This window comes from Zonotrichia albicollis, chromosome 10, assembly GCF_047830755.1.
Source record: "Zonotrichia albicollis isolate bZonAlb1 chromosome 10, bZonAlb1.hap1, whole genome shotgun sequence".
Lineage (NCBI taxonomy): Eukaryota > Metazoa > Chordata > Aves > Passeriformes > Passerellidae > Zonotrichia > Zonotrichia albicollis.
The window spans coordinates 35,135,193-35,150,248 of NC_133828.1; the positions used below are offsets into that span (position 1 = coordinate 35,135,193).

Here is a 15,056-nt window from a genome sequence, read left to right on the forward strand (position 1 = left end):
CTGCGCTGTGCTGTGGGGAAATGGAGGCAGTCCCAACTCGAGGAAATCGCTGCAGGACATTTGGCTGCAGCCAACATGCTCTGCCCAGCACTCTGCACCCCCTGCTCCCCCTCACCCCGAGGTGGTGCCCAGCCCCTCATTGAGCAGCAGCCGATGCCAAGGCACTCCTGTGCCCAACCGCACCAAATAAACCAGAGACCAAAGCGTGCTTCTTACAAACAGATTTATTTGCATTTTGACTGGAGCACAGATTCTAGATACAGATTTCTTCTGCACAACAGTACAAGAGCCAGTGCAAAATATGCTTTTTTTATTATTTATTCATGTACAAAAAACCCCAAAAACCAACAAAGGAAAAGACGAAGAGTGTGGCAGTATTTACTCACAACTGGTACGCCTCAGCCTCCCATCGACCCACCTCCACCCACCCTTGCCCATCATGCCAGCTTTGTGGCCAGCACTGCCTGCCTCTAACAGCTGCACTGTCAGTGAAGAGTGGTAACTCCCTTTTGAAAGATAAACACTCACCCCAAGCAAACCAGGACAGCAGGCTACTTTAAAAAGTTGGGCACACCATCTGGTCACCAATGCACCCCCTGCCAGGGAGCAGATTTTTGAGGGAATGGGAAAAAAAAAGGTACAAATCAAAAATGCACAAAAAATTAGGCACTAGCTTAACCCATTTATTAGAGAGAGCCAAGTATGTTAGATACACCTCCAGTCTGCCTTCTCATATTCACCCACAGTAGTGATGATCAAAGCCAAACACTCCCCACTCTGAGTACCCTGTGCTGTCAAAGAGATTATAATCTAATGAAAATATTTCCATTACTAGCATAAAGTTAAACCATTTCATAACTGGAGGAGAAAGAGAAGCTACAGTCTGACTATAAGCATTTCTTTGAAAAGTAAAGAAAATCCCAACAGATAAGAGACAAAAAAACCTATGTGAGTCATCCACCAGATGATTGTTAGAATTACAGCCAATGCTTAAGCAATACAACATTGAGCTAGGAAAAGTCATCGTATGGTTGTTCTGCTTATGGAGTAGCCTTACTAGTTCACTAAGCATTGGGCAATCTATTTTTCTGTTACTCTAATTTTCAGAAGCTGCAATGTAGAACTGCAGTGTTAGTGAAAGTATATGCTCATCTTCACCAAGGCCTGGGATTTGTATTGCAGAAATTTATCAAACTTACATCACTCCAAGTGTACCATGTCCAAATCACCTAGTTGCTACTATAGACTTTTACATTTCTACCCAAGGAATGGCTGGGTTTTGAAGCTTGATCAACCAGAGTCTTTTACACTGAACTGCAACTAAACAAAGCAGAGTACCAGTTAAAGCCAAAGAACACATGTACCCAGCACAAATATGTGTTGATACAGTACAGTATGTATGTGGATATATATGTATATATATATGCATATGTATGTATATGTTACATTATAAGAAGAGTGCCATTCAGGGCTTCTCAAATGCAAGAATCCTTTTACCACCTCAAAGTCTTGAAATTTCAGCCCATTAAATTTCACACTAAGACAATGAGAACTCCAGTATTTTCCATATTGAATGATTATTTCTACTTTAGCCAATTAACCATGCAGGGCCAGCAGAAAGAACAGGAGCTTTAATTTTAATAGCACCAGTCCTGCCACCTTAATCAGATGGCCAAGATTTTATCACCAGATCGTTTGCCCTCTCCCTGCCCTGCAGGTGTGTATCATGGGCATTACTGTGAGTTTTCCAGACCTCATCAAAGTCATATTAATTGATCTCTGTAATTTTACTCCATTGATAGAGAAAATGCCACAATTTATGAAATTTCAAACAGACAGTACAGATCCGACAAGAATGAAAGTTTATACTCTGCAGTACTGGCTAGAGTCATATTGGTATTAATCAGATAATGATCCTGCCTTTTCATCCCCAGCAAGCCCTTCTACACATAGTGGCTGTCATCATACATACAACTGAAGAGCTGGACAGCTTGATAAACAGTGTTACTCACTGTTATCCTAAGCCCCAGTCCTTATAAAGTTCTGCTGCACAAATTTCACATATAGCTGTAAGAAGTTCCAGTTAAATCACTTTGAGTAGGTTTTCTTACTTTTTAAGAAAGAAGTAGAAGCAACAACTATAAAAAAAGAGTAAAAATAAATGTAACAGGCAATTAGTAAAAAAACTAAATGTTATTTAGATGAGTGGGAGCTACTCACCTCCCTTGCCTTTAGCCTATCTAGAATTTAGATATCTAACCCAGACTAGACACTTGTGCTTCCTCCACTGTTGAGGAAACAAAAGTTTCCTTCTGGAGGCTGTCACTTCCACAAACGAGTCAAACAAGTCCCTCCAGGGATGGCAGATCCAAGGACAGTCAAGGATTACCTGACACACAGGTGAGACAAGTCTTTCCTTCTCTCTTTATCCCTCTGCACTTTCCTCAAGGGCAGCAGGGGAGGGAGGTGCTGATGTCCCCTCTCTGGTGACCAGCAGCAGAAGCAAGGGAAGGCAGTGAAGCTGAATCAGGGCAAGTTCAGACTGGACATTGGAGAAGGTTCTTCACTGGGAGGGTGGCTGGTCACTGGGACAGGCTGCCAGGGACCTCCCTTGCCCCTGGTCAGGGCACCAAGCCTGCCAGAGTTCCAGGAGCCCCTGGGCTGCTCTGGATGACGCTCATAGTAACAGAGATCAGTTTTAGGTACTTCTGTAAGGACCAGGGCATTGGGCTCTGTGACCCTTCAGGTCCCTTCCAACTCAAGACAGTGTGTGATTCTAAGCTGAAGTAACTCAGCAGTCTCCTGGACACCAAACCAGCCATGCTGTGCCTTCATGGACGTGTATGTTACTTAACCACAAACCTCCAAATTCCTGATGGGGCTACAGAGGCTAAACAAGGACTAGAACTACTCTGTCAAATAAGGATAGGTATTACACACACCCCTAAGCCACACAGCTTTACAACAGGCTCACACAGAGCCAACCCATAGGAAAATATACATAGGCTATGGGATTGTTTACTCTGGTGTATCCTTTTAGAGCATGACAGCAAGATATCAAATTCATCCTAAAATTATTTATTTTCAAAAAATCTAAATACAGGAAGGCCCTAAGAGACTTCTTTTTGTTCAAAATTCATCAAGCAAGTGCAATTGAAACACTATGAGGACCCTGGCATATAATTCCTTACAGGCAAGAGTTAGTTTTTAAAAAAATCAGGAAGTTAGACATTTTATAACAAAAACAGCTCTCAGTCCCTAACTCTGGCAGCAAAGCCACCTCTATCCTGCCTTCACTCTACTGTATCAGTATTGCTGTGTCCCCTCAGTTAGAGGGCTATCACATCCAAGTGGATAGGATATGACACAGGCTACACTCCTGGCAAATTCAAGGTCTATTTAGAACCCTTCGCACAAGGTCAGATTCACCTGAGCTGCATGCCCATGACAGTCAGTATTACAGAGCAGCATGAAAAACCACAGCCAACATCCATCTTCCAAAGCATCTTCTAGAAAATAAATCAAGCAGCTCCTGGTGCACAAGGGCACACTTGTCCCACCTGCTCACAAAGGCATCTGGAATTCATTCACTGTTTTGGAAGGCAGCTGTGTTTGGCCACAACCTGGATTCCATGGCCAGGAGCTCCTCCTTGCCCACACAGCTTGGTTCTCAACCAAGAAGCCTCAATTTCTTCATTACAGAAGGGGGAACCGCCACATCCCAAAGCCTAAACATCCTTTTTGCATGCCTACAATTCATGGAGCATCCATGACAGTCACAGTTGAGCAAGATCGTGCCTAAGGAGGCATTGCTGCTCAATTAGCTGAGTTGGCTGAAGGCTTTCCCATTGTAACACAAGTTTTCTATTCTAGTATTATTTTCAGTGTTAAAAAAAAAAAAAAAAATCAGTGGAGATGGGTGGGGTTTTTGCGCAAAACTTGATGCTTTAATGAAAAAAAGGTTGCTTTTCTCAATATTTTGCTGTTTATTTCTTTTGGGAACACTTGAAACACATAACTTTTGTCAGAGAGATATCAGTCCGTGTCTGTCCGAATTCCTCCAGTGTCAGCTGGGAGCTGTAACTCAAGGGCTCCGCGGCCCCCTCTCTCCCTGGGCACCTCTCCAGCCCTCATGACGCATTCCCTGTTTGACTAACCCAGGGTAGGAGCATCATGGGATCTGTGATTCAGCCAAAGAGCTCAGCCCCAAGGGAGACATGGCGCACAAGGCACTCGAATGACAATTTCTGAGGGCTGCAACAGTAGCTCAAACTGATGCTGCTTTAAGGGCCAAATGGATTTAATTAAATGTTTCCATTTCAAAAGGCTGGAACATTTTATTCAGTGTTTTCCAGTTGACAATTTCTCATTTTTTCAAAAATTTCCATTCCAGGAAAATGTTTGGTATTTCAGCTTTCCATGTCAGTTCAGGATGAAATGAAATGAAATGTTCAAGAATCAGATTTTGATGGTATATGGACACTCAGTTTGGGGAAACAGCCACATTAGTTAGCTGTCAAATGTGAAATGCTTTCATCCATGCAAGAAAGGTGCAATGCAGTTTGCCTTTGACTTCAGCAGAAGCCACCTTTTTAGGTCAATGGAGCTTGGATGGAGTCCCAAAAGACCAAGGGAGAGTGGAGCTGATCACAGTTACAGATATGGGAAACAGAAGTCAAAGGTGAAAGAGCAAGAATATAGGAAGCAGCAACTAAGATGATCTGTTACCTGGTCTTGATCAAAACAGTTTTACTTCAGTAACAGGATGAAAATCCATTAAGATTATAACTTCTAATTCCCAGTTACAGTAAAGATAGCAGTTAATCACTAATTTGTAGAGTAGAATAAATCCATAGTATGAATTTGTCACGAGCACTATAGCTTCCAATGCTCAAAAGAGTTCCTCAGAAAACCTTCATATGCTCCATTCAAGGAGACTACTCTTAAGCCACAGATAATAAGGTACTCAACTGCTCACCACAAGTTGTCTGTCCTGCACTGAACCCCCAGAACTGCTCTGCTGGATCAGTACTACAGGAGCTCTGTCACGAGGGACCAGGGTCTCTGGACTTGGAGCACACCTGCAGGTGCAGAACAGCAAAGTGTGGGGGGCTTCCAGAGCTGACACTTCAGTGAAGGGTGGGCACCAAACCCATCCTCTGCACTGCCCAATCTGTTCTGGGAGTAGCCCCAAGCCTTCCACCTCAAAGAGTACAAGAGGAACCCTGGGGAGTCCACATCCATCAGCATCAGGGTGTGTGTCGAAAGCAAGAGAGCACTCAGAACTGTAAGTAAATCAATTCACCTGAACATGAGGGGTGAAGAGAATTGGGATTTGTTTATCTTTCATTTCCCTTTAGTACATGGCAGATGTTTCTAAGTAATAAGCAGAAACCTCTACAATTTTCAAGACTGAAGAGGAAGGGAGGGAGGAAAAAACATGTACAAGCTTTGAGGATGTTCTCAGCTCCAGCTTAAAAAAAACAAAAGAACCAAAACAAAAATGAAACCAAACAAACAAAAAAAACCAAACCCACCAAAATCACACACCACCAAAAATTTCTATCTGTAAAAGCAAGTTTTTTCTTAAGCTGTTTGGTAATTCTTAGTTCACAGGAGCATTTATCCAGAAGGTTCTTCGTGTTTCCAGTCTAGGTTGTAGCAATCTCAGTGAGGCACTAAGTTTTAGGCCGTTAAAGTCTCTCTGTGCAGCACGGTCATTTTAAAATGATGTGGTAGCCATCATTGCTCTCAGCTATAAAAAGAAATGCAAAACATGTTTTCATTGCTTTAAAGAAACACCAGAGATACAGAACTTGAAATTTTCTTTCTAGGTAGTTTGCAATAGTTCCTACACTTGTTTCAAAATCCACTCATGAAAACCAATGTTGAACAGCTCAGTCAAATAATTTACATTAAAAACTCCTACATACTATCGTATTTTATTGTTTTACTCAAAGGCTTCCTGCTCATTTATGTCAGTGGTGTCAATGCATTTATGGAATTTTTGTAGCAGTGTAACTGAAAGTAAAGCATTGATCAGTCTATCAGAGTGTACTCAACAGCTTGACTTATACTAGATTAGATTACTTATCTTTTCAGGATAACAGCAGTGAGTTTGTGATAACATTTAGTGCAATTGAAAGGAGGAATTATCTTTAGAGAAACAGGTAACAGCAGCAGGAATACACACCTTTCAATGTACTGATAACAAAACAGGACTCGTCTTGGAAGTTTTGCACCATCTGAAGGACAGAAGGAAAAAGCCAACACAATACATTTTTGGCAATTAAATTCACAATTCTTTCAGAGCCAGTACAGACTTAGAGGAGAGGTATTAAACAGCATTTGGTGTCTAATCCTGCCCAGTCCTGAGTAACCCTGCCCATGAGATTATTAATGTACATGACTGATCAATAAGGTCCTTGCAATGGCTACTGTGTTTAAGGGAAGCTCACACTAAATGTGCTTGCCTGAAACTAATCTAGCTTATTCAGCATTTTACCATCCTCTTTGCAGCTCTTGATCCTGAAGGTTCCTTTACCACTCCAAATATTTTATTAAAGACCACACCCTTTGCTGTGTTCAGTGAAGCTGTACTAGTTTAGATAGGATTAAGGTAGTCCCTTTCCTAAAAATCCAACAGTGGTAATTATATATTCGGCTAAACTATGGAGCTCAGCTAAACTTACATCAGCATTTAATGAAAACCTGGAAATGGTAAACCCCAAGAAATGGACTCCCTGCTGAATAAAGGAATTGCTACTGAAAAGCCACCTCAGCAGCATCCATCTGACTATTTTGATCAGACATTAAGTACAGGTGCTGTGCTTGCAGGATTCCTTTACTTTTTGTATTTTGTCAAGGAAGAAGAATTGTAATGAAACTGTTATAAGAAGCAAGGCAAATCATGGGAAGAAAGACCAGAACCTAAAGCTATTGAGCTATTCATGAGAGGCACCTAGATTTTCAGAAGAGGTGCAGATTCTAGTGACAGCCTTAAATAAGGAGATAAAGATTATTTCAGTTGCGATATGAAAAGCCCATTTAAGCCTCATCCTTAGTCAATGCTTCCTCCCATCTTAGAGTAGTTATGTGGGACAGAAGAGGTAAATTACCTTCAGGATGTGTCTCATACAGTTGAGACAAATGCTGGACACAATTCCAGAGAAGGGAGGTGTGACCTGAACCTCTCTGATCAGTTAATGAAATCCAGCCTTGTGAAAAAGCCTTCTCCTAGCTACTGAGTATCATTCAAGAAGTGCATTTTTCAGCTGTAAATTCTCACATCAAAACACCCTTTTCAACTTGGACTGATCTCCCTATACTCTTTTGGATTTAACATCCAGCCCCTACTCCTCCAAATCAGGCTTCTCTGGCCAGTTTGTGTGTCTTTGCCTAATGATGCATGAAGTACATTCACAGAGTGCCACACTCTTGCCACTGTAGTACTAGAACAAGAAAAAAATATTAGAAAAGCAATAGAACTTGTTAATAATTGACTTAAGCAAATACTTAAAGCCTTATACCCAGGCTGGTTCATGCAATTCCCCTACCAAGAGCTGCCTCCAAGCACTTTGCATCCATAAAGCACTGAAGTTTCAGATTTAATCAGGCTGAAATAGCAAGGAGACTTCAGGAATAAGCATTACAGCCTTCCATTTAGGCTCCAGTTGAGACCTATGCTCTGCTTCATTTGTTTTAACAATGCTTCTTTAAATGAAGCTCCTTAAGTGACTCTGGTGCATGAATGAGTAATTTAGTAGAGGAAAAAGAGGAAGAAGGGCAACTCACTATTAACCTGTAAGTTAATGGAATGGACTAAATTAGGCATCATATAAGGGGACACAAACAGTATCAGAGGTCCATAAATTATAGTATGCATATAGTGATAGACCCAGTGCCTGGAAACATGGGCCAAGATGTAAAACTAATTGCCCTACAGATTTTAAAACTTACCTTCTTTGGGCAACTTACCTATTTAATTTTGAAAGTTCTTTAGATCCTTACTTAAAAAAATGTGTGTAAGTAGCCAAAATGAAAAGAAATTCATAGAATCATTTAGGTTGGAAAAAACCTCTAAGATCACCATGCACAAACATTGACCTGGCACTAGCAAGTCCAACTGTAAACCACATCCACAAGTGCCACAGCTACACAACTTTTAAACACCTCCAGGGATGGTAACTCAACCACTTCCCTGATCAGCCTGCTCCAATGCTTGGTAACCCTTTCAATTAACAATTTTTTCCTAATACCCAATCTAAACTTTCCCTGGTACAACTTGAGGCCATTTCCTCTCATCCTGATACTTGTTATTTGGGAGCACAGACAGAGCCCCACACTGCCACAACCTCTTTTCAGGTAGAGCGCAATAAATGACCAATTTAGTTTGTTTTTTTTACTTTAAAAAAGCAAACAAAAACCCCAACATCTTTTACAAAGCAAAGGTCTTGAAACCACACCAAAATCAGTGTTGTGCATGCTGATTCACTACTTGGTGGGATTAACGGCTTTACAGTTCTCCCTTGAAAAAGCATTCCATAATTTGAAAGTTCATTCTAACTCCAAGTAGTCAGACAAGTGTTGCAGCCCTGACCAAGCTGCAGCCCTCAGCCCCTCACCTCATTGCTCACTAGGACGTGGATGCCCGTGGGTCCCTGCCGGTAGATGCGGTTGATCTGCTGTGGAGAAATGCTGTACAGGTTCGCAATCTTCTCCAGCAACTCCAGCGTGGTCAGCTCCTCCAAGAAGATTGCATGGTACACTGCAACAAGTGGAAAGCAGCTACAGAATAGCAAATATAGATGGCACCAAGACACTCAGCATCAACAACCAAATGGGTTTAAGATGAAGGTTCAAGTGGAATAAACAAGTTTAGTATTTTAAAGCAACCTCCAAATATCTGACTTGATGATTTGCAGAAAAATACCCACTATTCCTATGCAGCAGGCAATTAAAACATCACTTTTACCCAGAGGAAAACATGGGGACTAATTACAACTTGCATCATGAGGCACTAAAACAGCCTTCTCATAAAGCTGCTTATATTTTTAGATAATCTTTTTTTACTGATTATTGAAGTTTAAAAAAAAAATAATTCAATCAAATAGTAAAACACATGCTGTGTGACACAAAAACAGTGTTTTATTAGACACCATTCACTGATTCCATAGGCACAAACTAAAACATACAATGTAAAAGGTAACACCATGGATGACAGTATTGCTTTAGAAATCCAAATTATAGCTACCAGGTAGGAAAGCTGTGCCTGTTTATTACTAAATGCAAGATTTAAGGATAATCTTTGTTCTCATTTGATTGCACATTGTGTCATGAGGGATGAAAAATTCCCAAAAGCTTTGAACTTTCAAGAATTATAACATTACTTTAAGACATACTCACTTTTAATTTCCCTGAATTTTTTCAGACAAGAAGACATAATCTAAAGCAAATTGTGGATGGAAGGGTGGTTTTTAATGCTGTTGTGCCTACTAAGAACTGAATAGAGATTTTGCTGTGGCATTCTGCAGATAATTTGTAAGCTGAGTCTGTCCCCCAGGCAGACAGTGTCATTTGGAATCTGTAGCTGTGAAACCACAACCAAAGTGGCAAAACTGGGATAAAAAGGATCCCTTCAAACACTAAGGACACCAAGCTGTCCTGCACAGGAGCTCAGGCAGAAAGCAGCATTCTTACCAGGTAAGTGTTTAACCAAATCCATCCATAAGAACTTACCACAAAGACTGCCATCTCCATTTTCTCGTTTTTGGTGGAGATGAGACCTGTTTTGCTCTGGTTCTTGACAGACATAAATTGTCATCTTGGGCCTCACATTTCTATGGATTAATCAAAGACAGTAGTAAGTTACCAAGTAGATCTGAAATAGATCTGGAAGTTCCAAGTCAGCTATCAGACAATAAGAGATGGAATCATTCATGCCGTGCATAAGTAACAAACTAAGGGATAGTCTTGATGCTGGTGACTAGACAGCCTAGGATGTCTAGCAAGAGACTCCTGGGAGGTGATGCAGAGCATCTTAATCTTTTCAACATCAGGTAAGAACAGTTTACAGCACTTGCTAAGCAGTTCATCATACCTGCCTCTACTGAGTTAAATCCTGCTCAGCTGTAGAATTTATGAGCAGCATAGGGTAGTGTAGGCTGTGTATCTCATGAAATGGATGCAAGCTATCAGCTGGTAGCAAATAAACCACTAGAGATCTACATTATGTTGCTTTGTTTTGGCAACATTTCTGAGCTGTGCTTGGATTTGAATATCATTGTGATCTCCAGTCCCTGAGAGAACCTCTCTGAAGTATTAAAAGGAAATTTAAATGCTACAACTCCAAGATTAACTTCTAGTTAACACTGAAATTATCAAGGGATCATAAAAAAATAGGAAGGAAACAGTACAAACCTTCCTTTAATTGCATTAAAGAGCCGAATTCCATCAGCAGGCCCACAGATTTGAACAAAATCTTCTTTGGACATCTTCAGTAAGTCGGCACCTACATATTTCAAATTGATTTTTCTTCAGAAGTTAAGCAAATCTCAGCTTCCAAATAGTATGTATGGGCAGCAGAAAAGGGCAGGGGTAGAGGGCATAGAGAATCCACAAAGCTAAACCAGATCGATTTATATAGAGAAGTTGCAAATTCAGAGAGGTGTGCACTTTAAATCAATCACTGTGGAACTGAAAGCTGGAAGCTGCCAAAAGAACAGTGCTGCATTGGAAAATATTCCAGCCAACTTATAAACAAGCCAGATATTTCACACTGGCCATTAAATGACCTGGTCTTCTGTAACTGTCACATTCACTGAGTTATTTCATCGTGCTGCAAGCCAGAGAGAGTCTCCTCATGGTTTCAACACCTCTAACAGCTGCCCCTTCCACCACCTTACTGGTGTGTACAACTACTGAATGGAGGGCACAGTGAAGGTGCCAGATGCTTCTTAAATATGCACATGGACAGGATGGGAGGCAGCAGACAGAAGACGAAGTGCTGACTAGACATAAGAATAAACATTTTCACTGTCAGAATAGTTAAGTATTTGAAGAAGTTGTGTAGAGACACTGTGCAATTTCCAGCCTTGGAGATGTTCAAAGGCAACTGCACAAGGCCCTGGACTTGCTTTGAAGTTGCACTTCCTGAACTTACGAAGTCCCTTCCATCTTAACTTATTTCCTTCCATTTTTACTTACTCTGTAGGTCTACAAACAGTTTTGATAACTGGTAACTGATCTAAGAACCAAAGAACAACCACACTGGATCAGACCAAGGATCCCATCAAATGTGGCCAGCAGCAGATGCTACATGAGCTGCACTTACAGAGGAGAAAAAAACCAGAATATTTGGACTGTTTAAACTCACCCGAAAAACTTGAGAAGAGTCTACAGAATGGAGAGAACCTATTACGATGAAGCCACTGCTGGGCATCTTGAATAGAAGCAGAAGGAAGGAGATGCTACATTGCAAAAAGAATAAGAAGGTCTTGAAATGAACTGTTCACCAGTGTCCTAAAAGAGAAAAGCACCACATTAACATGATCTCAAGTACTTACATCATTGGTGGGAGGCAGGAGCTCCATTTGGTGGGTTGGAGAACTGTTGCTAAAAGAAATTATATAAAGTTGGAAGAGAAAAAAAACACATTATTTTAAGTTTTACATTGCAGTGTCCATCCTCTTCCCCCTCCTCTATTTGACTCAATTTTCACAAGTTACATCCAACTTGGCTTTTTTTTGTCTATCAGATCTTTAAAAAGTGTTCAAAATTTGGTACAAGAATTTTAAAAAAACACTCTCTACCTGAGTCTTTTTTTGGTCAGTTGAGGCTCTCCTCAAAACTGAGAGAAAAACCTCAGGTTTACTGACCTCAATCAAGCTTTTCCATACGGTTGACTCACTAATGTGACATCACCTAAGCAAGAAAATCGTAACCTACAGGGTGGCTGAATTTGAAATTTCTATGAGCCAGAAATATCCTAACTAAATCCATTGTCTAATAATAATTATTTTAAAAAAATGAATAAAGGATCTTATAATTCAACCCTGGTGTTATCTTAAACATAGTCAAGTGGCATAAATCATGCAAAACCACATTTCTAGTAAATTCTCCTAAACACAGACAGGACTCCTAAACATATCAGAGATTTTGCCAAAGGCAAAAAATACTCAGCAGATCTCTCTACTAACACAAAATTTTGTAATTTCAGTGTTTGTTCTTTTTCATAGTCTGAGGGGATTCATTGAAAATTAGTGATACAACATGGATGAATACAACATGGTAATTAAGTTGTGTGGGAAGGCAGTAAGATGGCAGAGTCCTACCAAAAATAAAAGCCTATACCAAATTCCTAAGGGGAAGTATGTAGCAGGGAGGACTGATAAGTACTGAGGGACACTTCTGTACCTTTCTGATACCAGTTACCATCTTCAGCATTTCAGAATCACTAGAGCTGTCTCATTATGATGGCTATTTAATGAATTAAACATATCTTCATTAGCCCTTTGTTCTGAAAAGGCATCTCAAAAGCCAGGCTGTTTTGCCCCAAACAGGATTTCTTTATGTGTCATTCACCCAGGAATTCAGCACCCCAAACTACCTCAAGACAGAAATTAAGGAAGAAACACCTACTCTGAAGAGGTGCTGAAAGCCTTTACACACTTGTGAGAAGATACTGGGGTTGGTGGTACAGGGCATGGTGTGTTCTCACCAGGGGTTGCCTGAGGCCCTCTGATGCTCCCCTTCCAGCCACCACATAAACATGTACAAACAGTACTCTGCACTACAGGGAATTCCTGGATGGAAGGTCTTAAAGGCTTTGGGAAAATACTTTCTGCTTGCCAGAAAGGGGGGAGGTCCTTAACATCATCTTGCAGGGTAAGAAATGCACAAACACACAAAGGCTACCATATCAAGAGGGAAGATAATGCATGTATTTGTTACATACCCATCTCCGAGGTTGAAGCTGTTGGGAGAACTGTTGTAGCTTGGAGATGGAGCATTGTTCATTTGATAAGGCACATCTGGCCAGGGAGAGCACTGTTGGAAGAAAGGCAGTGGGGAAACTTTCATAAGGATGGAAATAAAGGATTTGATTCTCCTCTAATACCACATTCATGCTGTTGCCACGCCACTAGCTTCAGCTCATCACTCCTGCTGGGAGGAGGAGACAGGCCATGGATTTTCTACACTGCTCTCCAAGTGGGCTGTCAGGGGGCCAAGATTGATTCCAGTTGTGCATTCCACATTTCTTTCTCCCATTTCACAAAGCCTGTCCCCAAATAACACTGGGCCAAAGCGTGCACAGCTGTAAGTCAGAGCAACACCAGTAAGTCAACTCAGACTGAAGGCAGCAATGATACAGAAATACCCCTGGTCTCAATTATAAATCCCTAATTAAATCCAGGCAAGAGTGACAAAAATGCTCCTGTGGCATTGCTTCAGGTTTATACCAGCAAAAGAGCAGAATCTGAACCAGCCTGCTGAAACCTCTGGCTATTAGCCAAACAGCTCCAGACATAAATGGGTACTAAGTGGAGAAAATTTAAGAAAGACAGACAGACACAAAGCTACTAAAAGCCTTCACAAGTATAGGTCAGACTCCACATTCCATGACAGTAGTATAAAACCAGAGTAACCCAGCTAGAATTGGTGACTCTGTCCTGAATTTAAGCCACAGTAATCAGCAGGAGAAATCTAGCCCTGTTGAACCCCCCACCACCAAGAGCTCAAGAAAATGCTCTGTAGTGGCCTTGTTTGCAATGATGAAAAGGCAGCAAGTGTAGCTTTGGAGCTTTATCATCTCCACAAACACTAGCAAATGTTTTATAATCTCCGCAAGCACTGGCAAATATTTAACTCTTTGGCAACCCACATTTCCCCACGCAATATGTCAAAGTGCATCAGAGCTCACAGGGAGAGTCTGGGATCTGCCAACTCAGTAGAATTAGGTCTGTCAATCAGAAAACATGCTGGTTGCTCCTGGCAACATGAGGAAAATGGAGTGGGAGAGATTGGATCTCACAAATAGGAAGTTGATTTAAATTAAGAATAATTAACATCATTTTTGGAAGTCCAGCAAGCCCCTCCAAAAAAAGAAGAACTCAATCAAATAACAAGTCATTCCCATAGGGAGACTGAACAACACTTTTAAATATCTTGAGTCCTGTTGCTAATTCTAATTAGACTAATTCTACAGCCCATGGTAAGTTTATACAAACATCTTAGTAATGACAGGGAGGGGCAGAAACACACACAACGCTACACCAGATGCATCAGAACATAAGACAAGATATTCCTAGAGTACAACCCAAAATCTTGCATGTAACAACAGCTTCATAGGCACACTCACAGAAAAACAGATTAATAATTTAATCAGACAGCCTATTCATCTGCTCGAGTGTCCCATCTTCAACATGAGCTTTTGCCAAGCAGTTCTGAAAAAAATACAGACAACTGTATTTTCATACAATGGGCACCTGAGGGCCATGACAAGTGCCCAGGAGCACAGTGGTGAAAACTGAGAAAGTTGTTGTTTTGGTGTTTTTTTTAAGCCAGGCTTCTAAGGGTTATAGTTTATACCCCAAGACAAACTTTGGCACCTTTCACAAATTTCAGCAGTGAGTCATTTTATAATTTTGCTTCACTCTCAGTTTCACTCAGATCTGAGCACACATGTCTCCACAAGACAATCTCCAGGGCTCAGATGCTGTTTTCTTTTAAATTTATCTCCCAACATGATGTAGTATGATGTGTCTAAAACACTTTACCTCTGTGAGAATAGTTGTCTCATAGGAAGGCTGATACTTCTCCTTCTCTTGGGTGGTCTTCTTTTCCATTTTTTCCCTGTCAGTCTTCTGTTTTCTGTCTGCTCCTTTAGGCTATAAGTACAAGCACAGGCTCTCCCTTATGCCAAGCATTACTAGTTTGGAGACAGAGGCCAACAGATTTATCTAATCTGTTCACAAAAGCCTCCTTAAGATTTACATGCATTCTACATATGAAACAAGATCAGATCTGCATTTTCTAGACAAAAGAATTAATCAAGC

At 40.9% G+C, this 15,056-nt stretch overlaps 1 protein-coding gene across 1 annotated transcript in view; it reads right to left on the reverse strand.

The window, feature by feature from the left end:
- Positions 1-213: 213 nt before the first annotated feature.
- The window catches only part of TFCP2L1 (transcription factor CP2 like 1), a 35,627-nt gene continuing 20,784 nt past the window's right edge, over positions 214-15,056 (reverse strand). Inside the window, exons 7-15 of the mRNA XM_005485175.4 lie at positions 14,778-14,888; positions 12,956-13,047; positions 11,565-11,613; positions 11,375-11,468; positions 10,420-10,510; positions 9,739-9,839; positions 8,625-8,767; positions 6,194-6,245; positions 214-5,755 (exon numbers count right to left, since the gene is read on the reverse strand). Coding sequence (XP_005485232.1) covers positions 5,718-5,755; positions 6,194-6,245; positions 8,625-8,767; positions 9,739-9,839; positions 10,420-10,510; positions 11,375-11,468; positions 11,565-11,613; positions 12,956-13,047; positions 14,778-14,888 — 771 coding nt within the window. The 3' untranslated portion in view covers positions 214-5,717. The remainder of the gene's footprint in view (positions 5,756-6,193; positions 6,246-8,624; positions 8,768-9,738; positions 9,840-10,419; positions 10,511-11,374; positions 11,469-11,564; positions 11,614-12,955; positions 13,048-14,777; positions 14,889-15,056) is intronic.